The 15,325-nt window shown below is 40.2% G+C and overlaps 1 protein-coding gene across 3 annotated transcripts in view; it reads left to right on the top strand.

Annotated features, from left to right (window-relative positions):
• The window catches only part of CWF19L2 (CWF19 like cell cycle control factor 2), a 62,605-nt gene that overhangs the window by 16,208 nt on the left and 31,072 nt on the right, over positions 1–15,325 (top strand). For all 3 annotated transcript variants that reach the window (XM_060179793.1, XM_016187099.2, XM_060179794.1), the window contains exons 7-10: positions 348–463; positions 849–1,498; positions 4,544–4,640; positions 8,216–8,308. In XM_060179793.1, coding sequence (XP_060035776.1) covers positions 348–463; positions 849–1,498; positions 4,544–4,640; positions 8,216–8,308 — 956 coding nt within the window. The remainder of the gene's footprint in view (positions 1–347; positions 464–848; positions 1,499–4,543; positions 4,641–8,215; positions 8,309–15,325) is intronic.

Raw genomic sequence — 15,325 nt, 5'->3', positions numbered from 1 at the left:
GGATACAGAACTGGTGATGAGAATGTTATGGAATTATACCTCTATTGTAATTTTGTAAGTTAGTATGAAGTCGCTAATAAAAAAGTTAAAAAAAAAAAGCTTGGTGTATTGTACCAAAATAAAAGACTCTGAGGTGGGGCTGGGGGGTGGGGGTTCAGGTCCTGAAACATGGTGGCAGAGCAGAACCTAGTGGGGATTGAATGGAAATGTGGAAAACTGAGAAATGCTACAAACTAATGTATTTTGCTGTTGATTGTAAACCATTAATCCCCCTAAAAAGAAATTTAAAAAATAGCTCTGTCATACTGACATCAAAAACATAACTGAAATTTAATACTGGAATTTAGTTTCAGTAATAGAAGATGGTGGTTTAAGCTGGCTAAGGAAATCTTATCGAAGAATGAAGGAACAAGCTGAAAAGCAAAATAGAAATTTTGAGGACATTGTAGCTGAAAGATATGGGGTGAGTATTGCTATTAAGGATATATGTATATAAATATTTTCAGAGTTATCTGATAAAATTAATGTATTTAATTTTGTCACTGTGTTGTGCTATAAAACACTTTTGAATTGAATTGTTACTAAATTTTAAACCTGTGAAAGAATCATGGCGCTCTCTTCTTTTCATTACTATGTAACTCTTAGCATAGTTTCACTAACATAATGAATAGATCAAGCCAGAACCTCTAGGGCATCAGGCATGCAAGTCTGGTCACTACTGCTATGCTAGTCCCCAGCCCTAAGTATGCAAAAATCGAGTGTTTGATGAGAGAATATTTTCTCATTGTGAGAAAAGTAAATTTATGTTGGATAAAAGGCTATTGATATCTAATATTTCTTCTTTCTAGTCCATGGAAATATTTCAGTCAAAATTAGAAGAAGCTGAAAAAGCTGCATCTGCAAAAGAAGATTGTAGACGGGAACGGTGGAGGAAAATGGCATATTCAGAGAGTGGTCAAGAAAACAGAACATCTGACTTGCTGAAACATAACAGAGGTCCGAGGGATAAGTGTGACACAACACATCTTGTAAACAGCGTCAGAGACAGATACAGTGGGGATAAAAAAGACAGTGGGCACAAGTCTTTGGAGACATGTAGAAGAGAATGCAATCCAAGGCAAAGTCAGGAGTTTTCTTCTCTTAGAAATTTGAAACCTAACTTCTTAAGACCCTCTGATGATGAAGAAGTGTCACTTCCTAGCAAGGGCAGGTGTTTTGAGCCATCTCGCCACTCATCCTCGGCACTGGTTGCTCAGGATTCTTTGCGTTGCAGTTTTCGAAGACCCACAGAGATCTATGAAGCAAGTGCATTAAGGAGTCGATCTGATGGGCGAGAAGGGGAAAGGAAGCAGACATGTCAGAAACCACTAGAAACCAGCCACAGTGTGGACTGCCAGCACATTTCCGAAGACGCTAGTGAAACATCACAGGATGGAAATTTAAGAGATGACTCTTTGGAAAAAGTGCTTCCGCAGGACACAAAGCCTTCATTTGCTGGGTATTTTGTTCTTTTCTTTTTTTTTGAAATTTATTTATTTATTTTTCCTTTTTTTTGTTGCCCTTGTTTTGTTGTTGTAGCTATTATTATTGTTGTCTAAGCTATTATTATTGTTGGTGACGTTGTTGGATAGGACAGAGAGAAATGGAGAGAGGAGGGGAAGACAGAGGGGGAGAGAAAGACAGACACCTGCAGACCTGCTTCACCGCCTGTGAAGCGACTCCCCTGCAGGTGGGGAGCCAGGGGCTTGAACTGGGATCCCTATGCCGGTCCTCGCGCTTTGTACCACATGTGCTTAACCCGCCCGACTCCCTGTTATTTTCTTTTTAAGCTGGTAAGTGAATATTAAGTTCCAGCAGAGTCAAAGAACCAAACTGCCATTTTAGAATATCAGCTGTTAATTATAAGTCATGATGTCTCTCTCTCTCCCCTCCTCCCATTTTCTTCTTTTAAATGAGAGCACTGCTCAGCTCTGGCTTATAGTAATGCAGAGAGGATTGAACCTGTGACTGCAGAGTCTCAGATATTGAAGTCTTGCATAACTATTATGCTGTCACTCCCACTCTCTTGTTTCTTAAATTTGATGAAAGAGATGGATATGTTCAGTTAGCAATTGAATTTTGTGAGTTTCATTTTATTTGTTTATTTTTTTCTTCACCGGTTTGTGGCCTTGAGAGGGAAGGAGAGACATCATAGCACTGCCCTAGTGGGAAACTTCATTGGCCTTTAATTTTAGCTTTAACAAAAAAGAGCTGGAAGAAGAATTTAATAATTGAATTTGTTCAGAATTGGTTATGATTGGACCCCTCTGCAGGTGGGGAGCTAGAAGCTAGAACCAGGATCCCTGCACCGGTCCTTGTGCCTTCGCATTATGTGTGCTACTGCCCCGGCCCCCAATTGGTTGCTTTTCTGCATTCTAAAAAGCTGAGTGAGTTAGTGACTTTTTAAATATATTGCAACAGGAGATATTTTGGTAGGCTTTTTTGCTGCTACTGTATTACTTTCAAGGATTGGTTTTTTAAAAAAAAATATATATTTTTTATTTATTAATGAAAATGATAGGAGGAGGGAAAGAGTCAGACATTACACTGGTACATGTGCTGCTGGGGGTTGAACTCGCCTCATGCTTGAGAGGTTAGTGCTTTATCCATTGCGCCACCTCCCGGATCACACTTTCAAGAACTGTTAACACTGCTTGCCGACTACAGGTATAGGAGGCTGAAGAACAGTAATGCTGTCATAGTCCACATGTGAAGTAAAAAGCTATGCAGAAGGCCCTGTAGAGGGAGACATGCGTTATGGGACTGGTTTTGCAGAGAAAAATAATCTACTTTTGTTATTTGAGAGGTTCTTAAGATGCTAGAATTTTAAATGCAGAATATTGTTAGGAGAGTGGTTTTACCCATAATGATTAGAAAAATAGGCAACTCTTTACAGGCTTTGTTATTCTTTTTTTCCCCTCCAGGGTTATTGCTGGGGCTTGGTGTCTGCACTTTGAATCCATTGCTCCTTGAGGCCATTTTTTCCCCTTTTGTTGTTGTTCTTTATTGTTGTAGTTATTATTATTATTCTTATTGCTGTTGTTATTGTTGGATAGGACAAAGAGAAATCAAGATAGGAGGGGAAGACAGATTGGGGGAAAGATAGACATCTGCAGACGTGCTTCACCACCTGTAAAGTGACCCCCCTGCAGGTGGGGAGCCAGGGGCTTGAACCGAGAACCCTACACTGGTTCTTGTGCTTCGTGCCATGTGCACCTAACCTGCTGCATGACCACCCAGCCCCCAGCTTTGTTATTCTTACAGCTCTTGTATACAGGGCTGGGTCAGTAGAATAGGGGTCAAACGTAGGATAGTGTCTAACCTATACTTGAATGATCATTAACATTTATTTTATTCTATTTATTTATTTTTTATTTATAAAAAGGAAACATTGACAAAACCATAGGATAAGGGGATACAACTTCGCCCTACTCTCACCACCAGACCTATTAAGAAATTTCTACTGTCTAAAAGGGAATTACTATAAAATAATTTCTCCCATCCTAGAACTAACCAGGCCCAACCCTGCTTAGTGTCCGAGATCAGACGAGATCGGGCGTGTTCAGGGTGGTATGGCTGTAGACTATAAAATAATTTCTAAGTGTGGTTGTTAGCTCAGTTTTTTTTAATTGGTGATTCTATAATGGTTTACAAAGTTTCAAGATTTCAGGGGTATAATTTCACAGTGCGCCCACTACCACAGTTCTCTGCTCCTCTTTTCTAATCACTGTGGTTTTTAAAAAGTCAGAGGCATAGTTCAGCTGCTTTTTTCTCTTTGCAAATTTGCATACATTAATTATCAATATTCCACATAGAGCAAAGCCATCCAATAGTTGCCTTTTACCTTTTTACTTACTTCATAAGCAGAAGCACCTCCAGTTCCATCAATTTTGTCCCTAGAGTTTTAATGTCATCTTGAATTGCAGAACATTATTTCATTGAATGTGTATCCCATGATGTTTTTTATCCATTGTTCCTAATGGGTATATAGTTTCCTCCCATACCTTGACTATTGTGAATAATGTGACTATGAACATAGGAATATACAAATTAGTGTTTTCATGTAGGTCAGGCATTGATTTGGAGGTCTGCTTGTATAATTTATAATTACTTAGTCAAAATTCATGTTGAAAATTCATTAATGTGACAGTTGTTTTTTTTTCCTTTAGATTCTTTTTCTGCTTTTAGCTTTCTTCATTACTGATTTGTATGGCTTTAAAAACAATTTTATCAGGATGTAATTGATTTTAGTGCTTTATCTCATTGTGACTGGGACTTTGGCTAGTTATTGTAGCTGTTAGACAATCATTGCATTATAACATAATCTTGAGTTTTGGTGGGACATTAAGGGGATCCCTACATATAGATGTGTATTTATATATTAGAACAATATGCTGGTGTTCTGTGTTTTGCTGAGATTAATTAAAATGACAGTTGGAATTTGAAGATGCTAGCTTGTATTGTTCCTGTATTCATATGTTCGTAATCTGTTTTGTTCAAACAGAAATAATTCTGATGATGAGTCCACCCACATCTTGAGTGTTGATGAAAAGAACAAGTTGGGCGCCAGGATCATCAAAGCAGAAATGATGGGGAATATGGTAAGACTCATTTAAAATTTTTTTTTGAGATTAGGAATTAAATATTTAACTTTTCATGAATAATTTTAGAAGTTCCTTAGTGTTATTGTACAGCACACTTTGAAAGTAGCCATTGCTTATTTTTTCCTTAAAGAAAATTTTGACACTTCTCCAAACAGTAATGCCTCTCTACTTTCTAAATAAATCATTTATTTATTTTTATTTATTTATTATTGAATAGAGACAAAGAGAAATTGAGAGGGGAGGAGGATGTAGAGAGCGAGAGAGACAGAGAAACACATGCAGCTCTGATTCATTACTCATGAAGCGTTCCCCCTGCAGGTGGAGACTGGGGGCTTAAACCTGGGTCCTTGTGTACTGTAATGTATGCACTTAACTAGGTGCACCACTGCCTGGCCTATATTGTCAGATTTATAGGGAATAGTTTTTTAGTTTCTTTTTCACTTTAACTTGGCTTATTTATGTAATTCTCGTATACTGAACATAACCGAGGGAGATAAAGACAGCACTATCTTCTTTTCCCGTTTTTTTTTTAGCCATGTAAGAACTTGTATTACTTTTTAAAAATGTTTATTTATTTCCTTTTTTTTGTTGTTGCCCTTATTGTTTTATTGTTGTAGTTATTGTTGCTGTTATTGATGTTGTCACTGTTGGATAGCACAGAGAGAATGGAGAGAGGAGGGGAAGACAGAGAGGGGGAGAGAAAGATACCTGCAGACCTGCTTCACGCTTATAAAGCGACCTCCCTGCAGGTGGGGAGCCAGGGGCTCAAACCGGGATCCTGACGCCGGTCCTTGAGCTTTGACCTGCTGAGCTACCGCCTGGCCCCAAGCCATTCAAATTTTATGACTCTGTGCTTGATGCTTGACAATATGTGAGATGCTTAGTCTATGTGAGCTCATTATTTCCCCAACAATGTGATTTAAGATTGATTTCTTCACAGGGAGTCGGGCAGTAGCGCAGCAGGTTAAGTACATGTGACTCAAAGCGCGAGGACTGCAGTAAGGATCCCGGTTTGAGCCCCCGCTCCCTACTTGCAGGGAAATCGCTTCACAGGCGGTGAAGCAGGTCTGCGGGTGTCTATCTTTCTCTCTCACTCTCTGTCTTCCCCTCCTTTCTCCATTTCTCTCTGTCATATCCAACAATAATAATAATGACAACAATAAAACAACAAGGGTGACAAAAGGGAATAAATATTAAAAAAAATAGATTTCTTCAGAATCGAATAGAAATGCTAAGATCCATACCTATGCATCTCCCTATCATTTTGCTATATTTTTCTTCTGTAATACAGGTTACATTGTACAGAGCAGAGCCAGACAGCTTTCTTTGTCTTGACAGAATAGATTCCTTCATGGTCATGTGTTTTCCTCTCAAACTCAGGAACTTTATTTAAGCAACCATCTGTTTTGGTGTACTATCGTTGTATTGGTCTTTAGTAGACCAAAATAGTGACTTAAGAAAGATGCTTCTGGGGGTCGGGCGGTGGTGCAGTGGGTTAAGCGCATGTGGCGCAAAGCGCAGGGACCGGCTTAAGGATCCTGGTTCGAGCCCTGGCTCCCCACCTGCAGGGGAGTCGCTTCACAGGTGGTGAAGTAGGTCTGCAGGTGTCTATCTTTTTCTCCCCCTCTCTGTCTTCCCCTCCTCTCTCCATTTCTCTCTGTCCTATCCAACAGCGAACGACATTAACAATGGCAATAATAATAACCACAATGAGGCTACAACAACAAGGGCAACAAAAAGGGGGAAAAAATGGCCTCCAGGAGCGGCGGATTCATGGTGTAGTCACCGAGCCCAGCAATAACCCTGGAGGAAAAAAAAAAAAAAGATGATTCTGTTTTTTGTTTTTTTTTTGCCTCCAAGGTTATTGCTGGGGCTCGGTGCCTGCCTGCACCATGAATCCACTGCTCCTGGAGACTATTATTTTCCTATTTTGTTGCCCTTGTTGTTTTATCATTGTTGTGGTTATTATTATTGTTGTTGATGTCATTGTTGGATAGGACAGAGAGAAATAGAGAGGGGGAAGAGAAAGAGAGACACCTGCAGACCTGCTTTCACCGCTTGTGAAGCAACCCCCTTGTAGGTGGGGATCCAGGGGCTCCAACAGGGATCCTTGCGCTGGTCCTTGCCTTCATGCTATGTGCGCTTAACCTGCTACGCTACCACTCCACCCCCAGATGCTTCTATTTTTATTAGTTTGTATGTCTAATGAAAGGCCTATCTTAAATTAAAAGTACTTATTTATTAATGAAAGAGGACGCGCGAGAGAGGGACAACAAGAGTATCACTATGACATCTGCAATGCCAGGGATTGATTGAACTCTAGACCTTATGCTTGAAATCCCAAAACTTTTACTGTGCCACCTCGTGGGCCACTAACAGACTTATCTTGTGCCATCTTTGAATCCGGTCCTTGGTACACTAAACTGTAGCTCAATCCAGAAAGAAAAACAATGTAAGAGAGAAAAACAATGTACATGTCAACAGCAAGAAAATTAAAATTTTTGAGTGTTGAAGCCTGAAAGGAATTGAAATAGTGAAAAGTAGATGAATTAGGAGGCTAGCTTTTGTTAAGAGAAATATTCCTGTGCTTATGGAGCCACTGTAGTAGAGAAATTTTTCTTTGCCTGTCATATAAATCGTTTGCTTTTTTGTGATTTGTTGCTTTACATGCCAATTATTTTATATAAATTACTGTAAATTTCCCAGAATAAAAAATGAAATATATTCAGATCTTTAAAATCAAAATTATTTTTTAGTAGTAAACAGCAACATTTTAAATTTTGGGATGTCTTCCTTGTTATAAATAACTGGAAATTCCAGCATTGGAAGTTTCTAATATCTAAGGAATTATAAATATAGCATCTTCTTATTACTATATTATTTAGGAAATATTAATTTATCAGACTACTGTTATCACTGGGGTACAGTTTCCCATGTTCCTAAGATAGGTGTTAGCGTACTTCACCCACCAACAGCTATCTCCTTTTTTATTTTCACATTTTAAATATATATACTTATAAATACATTTTTGTAAACATCTTATTTTTAAATTACTGATTTGATAATGATTAAGATTGTGGGATAAGAGGGGTACAATTCCACACAATTCCCACCACCAGAGTTCTGTATCCCATCCCCTCCATTGGAAGCTTCACTATTTTTTATTCCTCTCGGAGTATGGACCTGAGATCATTTTGGGGTGCAGAAGGTGGTAGGTCTGGCTTCTGTAATTGCTTCTCCACTGGACATGTTTGTTGGTAGGTTGATCCATGCCCCCAACCCAGCAGCTTTATTCTAAGATGATGTATTTTTCTCATCTTCATATCTGTCTTAAAATAAATGTTCACATAGTAATTTACCTCCAAAGCATGAACAAATGCCATAGATTTTGATAAGTTTGTAACTGAAGTATTACCATTATAAAGTAATAATGATAACCTATTAATTGGGAGCTAAATTTAGATGATAGCCATATGGGTTTTTGATATTTTCCTTTCCTGTTATATAAATTTGTATAATAGTCTCAGTGAAGAGTTAAATTCTATAATTCATTTGATTTTTTTTTTTTAAAGGAATTAGCTGAACAACTTAAAGCCCAACTTGAGAAGGCAAATAAAGTCAAAGAAACTGTAACACAAGTATCGTCGAAAAAATCTGACTTAGAGGTAAGTAATAATGAGTGTATGTCTGTAGTTACCTTATATACTACTGCTTAGTAGTCATCACATTTTAATGTAAAATCTTCCCAGTTTGTGTCACTGTGCTTGTGTGTATGCTTATTTGCTTGCTTATTTTAAAATGTGTTCTCATATGTTCCACCAGTGTGTCCTGGTGGAATTTTAATTGCCTAACCCAAGGAAAACTGTCTTTGTCTGGACTTGGCCATTTACTGACTGTTTTACTTGTACAAATCAAACTGGTTCTTAAGTTGTTTCCTATAGAATGAGAAACTTGAATTCAGTATCCATTTAATATCAGACAAACTCTGGTTCATTCATACATCTGTTAGTGAGCAAAACTTTTAAGGATGCTTGTTATATAGTTTCATCTGGGTAGAGAGAGGGAGAGAAACTATAGTAAGTTTTGCAGATGAGCAACTATAGTGGGCGTTTGAATGTGTGTGCTCGTGGCTAATTCTCAACAAAAAGATGACACTGATGCAAAATCTTAAAGCAGGTGAAGCAGTGAATCTCTTAGTGAAGTCTACAGCAGGAGCAAGGAGCAGAGGAGGTAAAAATCCAAATATGGAGTTGATGAGTAGGAAGAAGAGCAAGGAGACCAGTGTCCCTGGAGTGAAGGAATAAGAGAAAGAGAGTGGAAGTTTGCCTTGAAAGTTGTATTAAGGAAATGAGCTTTTATTCTGGGTGAGATGTAAAGCTAGTGAGGAGTTTTGAGTAGAAAATATGTCTTAACAGGCCTATGCTGGCTTCTTTGTCAAGATTAAGGACACAAGCTGAAGTTCAGTTAGGTTTTTGCAATAATAGACATAAGAAGTGATGGTTGCTGGCAGTTGTTGAGGAAACAGAAGTGATTACATTTGTGTAAGTATAAATATTTTTGTATATAGGGGCTGGGTGGTGGTTGAGCGCACGTTACAATGCACAAGGACCCAGGTTCAAGCCCCCAGTTCCACCTGCAGGGGGAAAGCTTCAAAGAGTGGTGTAGTAGGCTGTAGGTGTCTCTCTCTCCCTGTCTCTCTCCATCTTTATCTTCCTCTTTCCTCTCTATTCTGGCTAGCTTTACCTAATAAATAAATAAAGATAATAAAAAATATTTTTATATATGTTGCTATGAGAGGTGGTAGGGTTTTTATAATAGTGGAGGAGACACAATATCAAGAGAGGGAGCAAAGAAGACTTCAAGGATTTTTTTTTTTTTAATTATTACTTATTACTTATTTTCTCTTTTGTTGCCCTTGTTTTTTGTTGTTTGTAGTTATTGTTGTTGTGGATGTGGTCGTTGTTGGATAGGACAGAGAGAAATGGAGAGAAGAGGGGAAGACAGAGAGGGAGAGAGAAAGACAGACACCTGCAGACCTGCCTGCTTCACCGTCTGTGAAGTGACTTCCCCTGCAGGTGGGGAGCCGGGGGCTCGAACTGGGATCCTTACACTGGTCCTTGGGCTTTGCGCCACGTGCGCTTAACCTGCAGTGCTATCACCCGACTCCCCCCTTTTTTTTTAAAATATTTATTTATTCCCTTTTGTTGCCCTTGTTGTTTTATTGTTGTTGTAGTTATTACTGTTGTCCTCGTTGTTGGATAGGACAGAGAGAAATGGAGAGAGGAGGGGAAGACAGAGGGGGAGAGAAAGATAGACACCTGCAGACCTGCTTCACCGCTTGTGAAGTAACTCCCTTGCAGATGGGGAGCCGAGGGTTGAACCGGGATCCTTACACTGGTCCTTGCGTGTGCTTAACCCACTGTGCTACCATCCGACTCCCCCCCCCTTTTTTTTAATATTTATTTTATTTATTTATTCCCTTTTGTTGCCCTTGTTGTTTTATTGTTGTAGTTATTATTGTTGTTGTTGTTGTTGGATAGGACGGAGAGAAATGGAGAGAGGAGGGGAAGACAGAGAGGGGGAGAGAAAGATAGACACCTGCAGACCTGCTTCACCGCCTGTGAAGCGACTCCCCTGCAGGTGGGGAGCCGGGGTTCGAACCGGGATCCTTATGCCGGTCCTTGTGCTTTGCGCCACCTGCATTTAACCAGCTGCGCTACAGCCCGACTCCCCCCCCCCTTTTTTTTATATATATATAGGACAGAGAGAAATGGAGAGAGGAGGGGAAGACAGGGGAGAGAAAGTTAGACACCTGCAGACCTGCTTCACTGCCTGTGAAGTGACTCCCCTGTAGGTGGGGAGCTAGGGGCCATTTTTCCCCCTTGTTGTTATAGCCTTATTGTGGTTATTATTGTTCTTGTTGGATAGGACAGAGAGAAATGGAGAGAGGAGAGGAAGGGTCTCTTAAAGGTCTAGGCCCACCCATCATGTCTGTGTGAGAATCCCAGGACTCCCTGATTAGGGCCCCAGGTGATGGGGTGGCCTGGTAGTAACCAAAAGAGCCATCATTAAAGTTTGCCAGTTTCTTGCCCTTATCCAGCTTTTGTAATCCTTACTTTGTCTGACAAGGTTTGTTTGCAGAACTAGCAAAGGAGAGAAATGCATTATGAAAATCTCCAGATAGCTATGTGAGAAAAATGTCATAGTCATTTTCTTGAAAGAAATTGAGGAATTCAATGAAGGACTTAGAAGGACATAGAGAATTACTAATACATAATAATAAATGAGCTACTTTAAGACATTTTGTACATAAGTGTTCAACTGGTAATTTAAAATATTTTTAGTATTTTTAGCAAATTTGACTATTTTCATAACACAGACTTTTGAAAATTTGATTGTTGATCTGTTGTTTTTTGTGTTACCATTGTTCCAGTTTCCAGAATATTTGCCTAGGTTGCTTTCCTGTTTCTACATCCCTGTCTTTGTAACTGATCCCGATAAGCACAGTAAAACAGAACATTTTTAGAAGAAAAAAATTATTTTGTTAATCATTTTTTAATTTTTAAAAAATATTTATTATTTATTCCCTTTTATTGCTCTTGTTGTTTTATTGTTGTAGTTATGAATGATGTTGTTGTTGGATAGGACAGAGAGAAATGGAGAGAAGAGGGGAAGACAGAGAGGGGGAGAGAAAGATAGACACCTGCAGACCTGCTTCACCGCTTGTGAAGCGACTCCCCTGCAGGTGGGGAGCCGGGGGCTTGAACCGGGATCCTTAGACTGGTTCTTTCACTTTGCCCCACCTGCGCTTAACCCACTGTGCTACCTACCACCCGACTCCCTTTGTTAATCTTTTTTTTTTTATTTTTTTTATTTTTAAATTTTTTATTTAAGAAAGGATTAGTGAACAAAAGCATAAGGTAGGAGGGGTACATACAACTCCACACAATTCCCACCACCCAATCCCCATAACCCACCCCCTCCCATGGTAGCTTTCCCATTCTCTATCCCTCTGGGAGCATGGACCCAGGGTCGTTGAGGGTTGCAGAAGGTAGAAGGTCTGGCTTCTGTAATTGCTTCCCCGCTGAACATGGGCGTTGACTGGTCGGTCCATACTCCCAGTCTGCCTCTCTCTTTCCCTAGTAGGGTGTGTCTCTGGGGAAGCTGAGCTCCAGGACACATTGGTGGGGTCTTCAATCCAGGGAAGCCTAGCCAGCATCCTGGTGGCATCTGGAACCTGGTGATTGAAAAGAGAGTTAACATATGAAGCCAAACAAATTGTTGAGCAATCATGGATCCCAAGCTTGGAATAGTGGAGAGGAAGTGTTAGGGAGGTACTCACTGCAAACTCTAGTGTAATCCTGCTTTCAGGTATATATTTTGCTGTAGTTTATGGATACGTGTGCACATAAGCTCTCTCTCACAGAAACTGGTGTATATCTAGGTTATGGGACTTTGTTAGAAAGTGAACTACCTGAGATGAAATTAGAGTGTACTATTAAAGGAAAGGTCTCACCCGAGTAATGAAGCTGAAGGGTTGTCATTCCACACGTGAAGTCTCTGGATACAGTCTGAGGTGAAGCATGTTGAGATGGCAATCGTTGCTTTGGTTAGGCTGTGATCGGCGGATGCAATATTATTTGGTTTGGATTGGGAGATGCATACGGGAAAGTGGGCCTTATCCAAGGGTGCCAGGACTGGGGGAAGTAGGGGCTCTATAGTGAAGATGTGAGGTTCCTGCTGTCTTAGGGTTCAAAAAGACAATCAATAGTTAATATTATTATCACATTATTTGTTAATTGGGTTAACTTTGAAAAGTCCCTTTGTTATGGTTTGCTGTACAGTACCCAGTATCTTGTATATAGCTGTGCTATTGGAAGCTTCTAATCTACTTGGTCTAGGCTTTTGAGAGAGTCCGCATATCAAATACGTAGCCTATATATTAAAAAGATTCAGTTTGTCTTTTGAGAAACTTTGAGACATACAATTGATTTCCCCCTCTCATATTAATTAACTACTGATTTATATGTTTACATTTTGCTAGGAGTGTACATAAACACCATTCCCACCACCAAAGGACTGTGACCCATCCCTCCCGCCCACTCCCACCCCCCACTGGCCCAGGAAGCTACATGTCTACCCCTCACCACTGGGTTTTTACTTTGGTGCCCTACTTCTTTGTTAATCTTTTATCCTTCATTTTTTCAGGCCATACTGTGTTCCAGGACTTGTTTCAAGTATTTGTTATAGAGAAATTTATTTAATTTTTATTAAGATTCTATGGAGTGATTTATCCTCACTAAAAAAAAATTATTTATAAAAGGGAAATATTGACAAGACCATAGGGTAAGAGGGGTTCAATTCCATACATTTCCCACCACCAGAACTCTGTATCCCATCCCCTCCCTTGATAGCTTTCCTATTCTTTATCCCTCTGGGAGTATGGACCCAGGATCATTATGAGGTGCAGAGGTAGAAGGTCTGGCTTCTGTAATTGCTTCCCCGCTGAACATGGGTGTTGGCAGGTCGATCCATACTCCCAGCCTGTCTCTCTCTTTCCCTAGTGGGGAAGGGATCTGGAGAAGCGGGCCTCTAGGACATATTGGTGGGGCATCTGCCAAGGGTAGTCTGGTTGGCATCATGATAGCATCTGGAACCTGCTAGCCGAAATAGAGTTAAGATACCAAGCAGAACAAATTGTTGACTAATCATGAACCTAAAGGCAAGAATATTGCAGATGAGTTTTGGGATCTCCATTTTGGAAATAGCTAGTAGGTCTATTTTAGGTATATTCCAAAGGGCCCATAACTTTCCTAGTTTTTGCCTGAGCCTGACAGCTAATATGCAGGTGGACCCAAGTGTCTGGGAGATGGTGTCATAGTTGGAAAAAGGACTAGAAAGCTGGATCAGGGAAGAGAGTGGCTCCCAAATATGGGAAAAGTATATAAATATTGTGAACTGTAGAACCAGTTCAGCACGAGCTTAAGCTCAATCAAATTTGATTGAGTCTTCGGCACTGGTTCACTGCTTATGAAGCTTTCCCCCTGCAGGTGGGGAGCAGGAGCTTGAACTCTGGTTTTTGAGTAACATGTGCACTCAGCTAGATGCACTACTACCTGGCCCCCAAGTCTAAATGTTTTTAGTGTCTGCCACTTCCTGTCTCTCATTGGATGGTGGGGACGTTTTCCTTTGAGTCCAAGTTGTTTACTTTGCTTTTGATCTCATTCTTATTCTGTCCTCTGGAACCAGCTCCCACTAGCTATCTCTTTCCTAATAGGGATTTTTCAGTTTCTCTCTCTCTCTCTCTTTCTTCTTCTTCTTCTCCTTCTCCTCCTTCTCCTTCTCCTTCTCCTTCTCCTTCTCCTTCTCCTTCTCCTTCTCCATTCTGCTTCTTCTTCTTCTTCTTCTCCTTCTCCTTTTCCTTCTCCTTCTCCTTCTCCTTCTCCTTCTTCTTCTTCTCCTCCTCCTCCTCCTTCTTTTTTTTTTTTTTTTTTGCCTCCAGGGTTATTGCTGGGGCTCCATGCCTGCACTACAAATCCACTGTTCCTAGAGGCCATTTTTCCCATGTTGTTGCCCTTGTTGTTGCTGTAGTTATTGTTGTGATGTTGTTGTTGCCATTACTGTTGTTGTTGGATATGACAGAAATAGAGAGAGGAGGGGAAGACAGAGAGGAGGGAGTGAAAGATAGACACCTGCAGACCTGCTTCACTGCTTATGAAGTGACGTCCCTGCAGGTGGGGAGCTGGGAGTTTGAACTGGGATCCTTAGGCTGGTCCCTGTGCTTTGCACCAGGTGCTCTTAACCCACAGTGCTACCGCCTGGCCCCCTCAGTTTCTCTCTTTTGAACCCTCTGCTGTGTTCAAGTCTCTGTGCCCTTCAGATAAACAAAAAACATGATTCTTTTCCGATCTTCAGGCATAGCAGTAGGCACGGGTGGTTCAAGCCGAGGGGCAGGGTGCAAAGGTTGGCAACAGCGGAGTGTTGTTCTGAATGACTCCTTTCAGAATAAGTAGAGTAAGGTGTGAGTAGGACAGGAAGAGGGGTTGTAGTTAACTAAGGGGCTAGTTCTCATCTGAACTACACCTCTCAATGTCATGGTGATAGCTGACATCTGTATTTGAATATGTGCCCTTAGATTTATTTTATAATATATATGTAATTAGTGATTATTTAGTTATTTATATTTATTTATAAAATAAAAATACCAACAAGACCATAGGATAAGAGGGGTACAATTCCATACTATTCTCATCACCAGAGTTTTGTATCCCATCTGCTCCATTGAAAGCTTTCCTATTCTTTATCTCTCTGGGAGTATGGACTTAAGTTCATCATAGGGTGCAGAAGGTGGAAGGTCTGGCTTCTGTAATTACTTCTCCATTGGATTAGTGATTTAATATTAATTTACAAAAATATGTGATAATAGGGGTATATATAATTCCACACAGTTCCCACAGGGGTATATATAATTCTACACTGTTCCCACAACCAGAGTTCCTTATCCCTATTATTTCCATTGACAACCACAGGAGAAAGTCTAAGCTCCTTAGATAAAGAAAGAACTACAAAAGTGGATAAGGGGAAGAGACTGGCTCACTTAATGATGGCCTTTTTGGTCAGTACCAGGTCACTCCATCATCTGGGAACCTAGTCAGGGAATCTCTGGTTTCCCACAAAGATAC

This window comes from Erinaceus europaeus, chromosome 20 (genome assembly GCF_950295315.1).
Source record: "Erinaceus europaeus chromosome 20, mEriEur2.1, whole genome shotgun sequence".
NCBI lineage: Eukaryota > Metazoa > Chordata > Mammalia > Eulipotyphla > Erinaceidae > Erinaceus > Erinaceus europaeus.
Note: the sequence above shows the minus strand (reverse complement) of the source record. Positions and strands in the feature narration are given on the sequence as shown.